Source organism: Onychomys torridus, unplaced genomic scaffold, assembly GCF_903995425.1.
Source record: "Onychomys torridus unplaced genomic scaffold, mOncTor1.1, whole genome shotgun sequence".
Taxonomy (NCBI): Eukaryota; Metazoa; Chordata; class Mammalia; order Rodentia; family Cricetidae; genus Onychomys; species Onychomys torridus.
The window spans coordinates 13,084-19,970 of NW_023411997.1; the positions used below are offsets into that span (position 1 = coordinate 13,084).

Below are 6,887 nucleotides of genomic sequence, written 5' to 3' on the forward strand. Positions count from 1 at the left end.
ACAAAGCTAAGTCACAGTCTCGCTTTATTTTCAGTTTTAGTATTAAACAGAAGGACAATTCCAATTTGTCTCTTAAGGGAGGAAAAACGAGCAAAAAGCACAACCAGGTAAATCAGGCAGCCTAGGCTTCCCTCTAGGCCAACACACGGGAACACCAGCACTCAAGAGGGAGAGGAGCAGAGCGGGGTGTTGGTGAAGAATGCAGGACCACAGGATGATTCCATGAGCTACTCCAGGGAATAGTGGACACAGAGGGAAGGGCCCCTGCCTCATGCCGGCTCTGCCTAAAGTTCTTAATGAAGCAGGAGAGGGAGGTCTGTCTGAACCTCAGGGACCCACAATGTTCTCTTAGGTCCTTGCAGCAGTACTGAGGAGTGGGTGGAGGGAGGCAGAGCCACTTTGAACATGAAGAACCAGAGAAGCGAAAGACAATGGGGCTGGTCACTAGAGGAGCTTGACATAGTTTGCAGGAAAGAGTCCAAAGTGGCCATGGCAACGCCCCCGCCACCAGCCTTCATCCACCATCTCAATGTCAGTGATGATGTCATCCGGATCAAAGGAAAGCTCATCGCTTCCCTCTGGGGAGGAAGTTGAGACATTATGATGGTCAGTCAGGAATCCCTCTGTCCCTGCCTGTGCCAACTCTAAGCCTTAGGGAGGGAGGAAATGGGCCCAGTCCTTTGAGCCCTTTCTTGACCCTCAGAACCCACCCCCTTTTCCTATGTATCAGGGGCCACAGGGGTACCAGGCCCTTCAGGTGGCTTCACACTTACCTCCTTGGTAATCATACAGAGGTCCCTGCCCCACCAGCCCTGGCTGACGATCCTGAATAATGAGAAACAGAAACATCGATATGGAGAAGGCAAACAGATATGATCCTGTTGGAAGGAGAGGGGAGATTCCTCCTCCATCCCTAATGCCCAGAAACTGACCACATTTGGGGTCCCACCACACAGGTTGAGAACCTCTGATTTATAGCCTCAAGCTACTGGCAGCCCACTCTCTGTTTCCTCATCAAAGGTGTGGGTTAAGTTTTAAAGGTAATAAATTTTAGAACAAAGGAGAATATTTTATCTTGAACAGGGAAAGAAGGGATTAGGCAGACTTGATCAAGCTCACAGCAGGAATTGGAAAGCCAAAGAAGCCAGCTCATAACTGGAAGTGAAAAGTGGCCCAAACAGTGGGGAGCTGGAGGCTGGGAGCCATGACAAGCTGAGCAGGCCAGCCAGGTGGCCAAGGTGCTGGGTACTTGCCTTTCTGAGATGCATGCTTCTCCACTTCTCCTTTGTAATCAAAGCCCACTGCTGACTGCAGAGGAGAGAGAAATGATTAGTGACCAGGTCTGTTTCCTCCCACTCTGACAGATCCTAACTTTCATTTCTGTCCCAGAGGCAGTTTTAGACCTGTGGCTCGGCTTGGAGGTTTAAAGTAGAAACAGTGTTACAAAGCAGTGGTCTGGACAGAGACAGTAAAAAGAGAGATCCTAATCATCTCTCTTCATTTGGCCTGGCAGGCAGAGAGGATATATAGAAGGAGAAATCTGGGAGGAGGAGGAGGAGAAAAAGAGATGGAGGAGTGAGGGGAGCTAGGAGCCAGAGGAGGAGGAGGACTCCAGGGGCCAGCTACCCAGCTACACAGCAAGCCACAGAGTAAGAGTAAGATTTGCAGAAGTAAGAGACCGGGAAAAGCCAGGCAGAGGTATTGCACGCCTTTAATCCCAGCATTCGGGAGACAGAAACAGACCGATCTCTGGGAATTTGAGGCCAGCCTGGTCTACAGAGCAAGATCCAGGACAGGCACCAAAACTACACAGAGATACCCTGTCTTGAAACCCCCCTCCAAAAGAGAGAGACAGACAGAAAAACCCAGAGGCAAAAGGTAGAGGGGATAATTTAAGAAAAGCTAGCTAGAAACTAAGCCAAGCTAAGGCCCTGCAGGCATTCTTAAGTAATAATAAAATACAGTGTGAGACTTTTATTTGGGAGCTGGGGGGCGGGCCTCCCCAAAAGAGTCAAAACCAATAACCATATTTTGGCATCCCATGTTGGGTGCCAATTATTGTCCTTAACATTATTTCTGCCTTTTAAGCCACAGCTGTCCAAATCAGCAACTGCAGCTCCACCACTACCAGCAGCAGTTAGGCTGCAAAGGACATAGCTGGAGGAAAATAAAGCTACAAAGGGAACTTAATTAAACCTCTGTCCCTCTAAAGAACTCAAGAGTCAAATGTTAAGGTAGAATTCTCTTCAAAGAGGCTGAATCAGCAAATAGCTGACAGGAAGGGTTTTTAAGGAGAGGTGAGGAGAAGTATGTTTGGAGGACTTGAGCAAGGAAAGGAGGTGAGCTACTTGCTACTCAGCCTCTCTGAAGAGCAGAATTCCAACTTAACCTTTGAATCTTGAGTTCTTTAGAGAGACAGGTTTAGTTAAATTCCCTTCATAGCTTTGCAAGAGTTGGAACCTGAGGGGACAGAATTCCCTCTGGCTACACAGCCCTTGTGGCCTAATTGCTGGTAGCCACAGAGTTGCAGTTGGTGATTATGACAGCTGTGGCTTAAAAGGCAGCAACCATTTTCAAAAGGACAACATAAAACATCCTGGGAGCTGCGTCCCTATTTGCTCAGTATCTATGGGTTTTGCATCTTAAGAGCTAGTCTCCTGGTCTCCCTGTTCCCCTCTTCCATTCCCTCCCTCCCTCCTTCTCTGGGAATCCTATACCTGAAGCTGGCCTCAAACTTTCTCTACAGTCAAGGATCACTTTGGACTTGAGGGGAGACAGAAGACAGTTAGTTCTTGGATAAGCAGATAGTGAGGGAAAGAGATCCTGGATCAGATCAGGCTAATGCCTGGGTGCTTCCACCTTAGATCCAAGACAGCTTGCTCCAGGACTCTCACCCAGAAGAAATCCTTCTATTGCTGAGGCTTTTCCTCTCTGGCAGGCCACTGGCTCACTCCCAGCCAGCCTGCTGACTTCCTCCCCACCCCATTGTGGGCCACAGATAACCCATTAGGTAAGCTTGACTGGGCAAACTCCATGTCAGGAGTTAACTGCATTGTGGATTACTGAAAAGGAGGCCCTGTAGAGTCCTGTGGGTTTTCTTCTCTGCAATTTTAAAAGTCTCCATCAGTGTCACACCTAGTCAGTGGCTTGCTGTTAAAATGGCACAACCAGCATTAAATGCATCCTGCCTAGACAAATTCAAAAAGTGGAGCCAAGCTTTGCTCCACACCCTGTTAAGAAGTGGATAAACCCAGACTCCCTGTGGAGCAAGCAGATCATATGCTCTCTCTAGACATATGCCCTTTGTATTGCAGGGGGCTCTGGCTTTGTGTGTCACATGCTGTCTCTGCTGCTCTAAATCTTACCTGCGCTAGACTGCATACACACTTATCCTGTAATTCTTTAGTTGATGGGCAAAAGGACTTGTGGAAGGAGGGCAAGCAGACAGTACATTTCTGATCCTCTGCTTCTTCATAGGATTTAGTATGTACCACGTACCTGGTTTATGAGGTGCTGGGGTGGTACCCATACGCTAGGCTAGCATGCCACCAACTGAGCTACTTCCCCAACCTCTAGTCTTTGATTCTTGATCTACGGACACATGGATTGCTTAGGTGATGCAATTTGTACTTGTAAAATAACAATAAGAGAATTGGACAAAGACAATCAGGAGAAGAGCCAAGACTTAGCAGGAAATTCTCTAATGTTTTGAGAACCATGTGTGCTCCACATGACATTATTGTCTTTAAACACGTTTTCTGTTTACCTTGTCTGCCCGGTCCCTCTCAACTCCATATTTGCCCCCAAAGCCTCTGGAGGCATCAGTCTGGGAAGAGTGTTTCTTCACATCAGCAACATACTCGTGGCCCACAGCACTCTTAAGAAAAATCAGGAATGGTGTAGAAAAGATCAGAGTGACCTTAAGAAATAGATGAGGCGGAAAATGGATATTAGGGTGCAAGAAATTCCATTGTGGGTCAGATCTATAACCTCTGACAGTGATGCCAAGGAACCCATGATGAGGGATGCAGTAACTTTCTCTAGAGTCATGCCCATGCCAGATTCTTTTTTTCACGTCACTAAAGAGCCACTGCTCAGAAGTCTCCAGGATTGTACCGGAAGTCAGAATACAGAGAAGAGTTAGTCAGAGCAGTGTTGAACCCAAAGGAAGGGAGAGAGAGAGAGGAACAAAAAGGGGGGGGGAGGAGAGCTCAAACAGGGGCATTGTAGAGAAGAACAAAGAAGCAAAGCCTGGGTGCATCAGAGGATGCTGACCGTTTTGACTCCATCAGCCACATACTTTTGTCCTAGATCTTTACCCATTTGGACAACCAAAGTTCAGAAGTGAATTCTGAAGTTTCCAGTGTATATATAAGATGACTACAGGACTGAGGAGAGACTCAGTGCCTAAGAGTTCATGCTCTCCAATGTGAGGACCTAGGATCAAATCTCTAGCTCCTACAAAAAAGTGAGGCACGGTGGCATGGACCTTATTTGGAGTGGTTATAACCCCAGCAAGGAAGGGTGGAGACAGGTACATTCTGGGAGCTCCCTTCTCAACTGGCCTGGCTGCAATGATAAGCATCACACTCAGAGGAGATCCTGTCTCAAGGCTGAGAGCTGCAGAGGAAGACATCTGACATCCGGCTGTGACTTCCACTGTGCACACACACACACCACACCCCCGAAACCTGCACACATGCATATACCAGATGCAACACATGCATACAACAGGCATACACACATAATCACATAATGCAGTAAAGCAGTGGTTCTCAACCTTCCTCATGCTGCGACCCTTTAATACAGTTAGTTCCTTGTGCCAGCTGCAGTGACCCCCCAGCCATAAGATTATTTCATTGCTACTTCATGACTGTAATTTTGTTACTATTATGAAGCATAATGTAAATATCTGATATGCAGGATATCTGATATGTGAACCCCAAAGGGATGCAAACTATGGGTTGAGAACAGCTACAGTAAAGAAAATAACAGGGGTTGGGGATTTAGCTCAGTGGTAGAGTGCTTGCCTAGCAAGTGCAAGGCCCTGGGTTTGATCCTCAGCTCAAAAATAACAATAAGATAAAATAACAGAAGTTGCAATATAGGTAGAATACACAGTATTTACAGGCAACAAATAATTCTATAGCCTGTTTTTCCTTCTCCACTAATGTTCCCTGCTTCTTCAGTCTAAGTGGGGCCTAGTTTTGTTTCTGTTGCTATGATTAAAACACCCAAAAGAAACTTTAAAGGAAAAAGGCTGTATTTGGCTACAATTCCAGGTTTGGGTCCTTGACTTTGGGGAAGTCAAGACAGGGACTTGAAGGAGCCAGTTACACCCACAATCAAAAGCAGGGGGAGAAGGAGGGCATGCATGCTTGCTGCTTACCTCTCCATTTCTACTCTTCTACAACAGGGCCCAAGCCCAGAGAGTGGTGCCGCCCACAGTGGGTTTCCCACATCAGCTAAAGTAATGAAGACACTCCCCAACAGACTAGACCGAAGGTCAGTCTGACCTAGACAGTCCTTCACTGATGCCCTTTTCTTGGGTGGTTCCAGATTGTGTCGGGTTGACAGTGAAAACTGTCCATCACACAGGGTCATGGTATACTTGGAGCTGTAACAGGCCAGCTGCTCTAATGTCTTGATTGTTCTCTGCCATCTATATCTTGTGTATTGAGATTGGGGGCAAAAAAGATATAAACAGCACATAGATACTCTGCTTTAAAGCCCAAATGGACACTGTATTTAGAACAAATTTTAAACCAAAGCACCAACAAGCTAGTACTTTGCTTTTCATTTTTTTTTCTTTAAAATAGATCTCTCCTTTTCTACTCACCTTGTCCATCCTGTCTCTTTCCACTCCAAACCGACCTCCATAGCCATGGGATGCTTTAGGCCCCGGCTCCAACTCTTTCTTCTTGAGAATGTCATGCTCCTCAGACACTTTGCTCCTCAGCTGGTGAATGCTGCAAGTCACCACACACCTGAGACTCCCCTCATACAGGGAGGTCAGCAGACCCCTTCCCCGAAAAGTAGAAATCTTTGGTAGCAAAACTCTGAGTCAGTGACAGGCTTGGAGTAAGAAGTTGGTACAATCAACATAGCCTGATGTAACCTCTCTAGAAGCCAAGATCTTGTGGTCTGTCATCTTTCTCACTAACATAACCTTGTCATCTTCAGTCCCATTTCTCACGTTCTCATGTGTCACAGAACAAATGATATCTATATACTTATAACTGCGAAGTTACTGCTCTCTCTCCGAAAAGACCTGCCTTCAACCAATTAAGTGGTCTGTCTCAAGAAGCACATAAAGACAGGCAAATACCTTTAGACCACAGTTCTAAGAGTCGACCCCAGAAAAATACTTTTAAATAGGGCAAAACTTAATGTCTAGTGATCGAAACATTACAGACAATAGCAAAAAACAAGCATTCTGTATACCTAGTAATTGGAAAATAGCTTAGAAAATTGAAATGCTACTTTTCAATGACACAATGGAAGTCATTAAAACTGATGCAGTTTGGGGTAAGTTTATTCATTCATTATTGGCGGGTGTTTTTTGGGTTTTTTTTTTTTTTTCAAGCATTAACATTCTGCAACATAAGCCTGATGGTTTCTGAGAATTACAAACAGAAACAAAGCCAGAAAACCCACTCATTGTCATCTGTAAGGACAGTTAAAAGTCCCATAATTTAGGATTGGGACTCTACCTCTGACAGTAAGTGACACTCATTCCTCTTAGTCTATGCTCACTATGCTCATTTCCATCCTTGCTACCATGGAGGCTGCAACACCAAAGAGGGCAGAGAGCCACAGTCTATTTAGTCTGAAGATAAGAGTCGACCCATCAGCACCATACCAACAAATGACAGCAATGGTTCACA

General features: G+C 45.9%; 1 protein-coding gene across 1 annotated transcript; it reads right to left on the reverse strand.

Annotated features, from left to right (window-relative positions):
- Nucleotides 1-6,043, reverse strand: LOC118575447 (hematopoietic lineage cell-specific protein-like; the record flags this gene model as incomplete). The annotated part of the gene is made up of 5 exons (XM_036176005.1): nt 1-578; nt 774-825; nt 1,153-1,308; nt 3,767-3,877; nt 5,840-6,043. Coding segments are annotated over 5 exons (657 nt in total), but the record flags the coding sequence as incomplete, so codon positions are not given.
- Between the last annotated feature and the right edge of the window lie 844 nt (nt 6,044-6,887).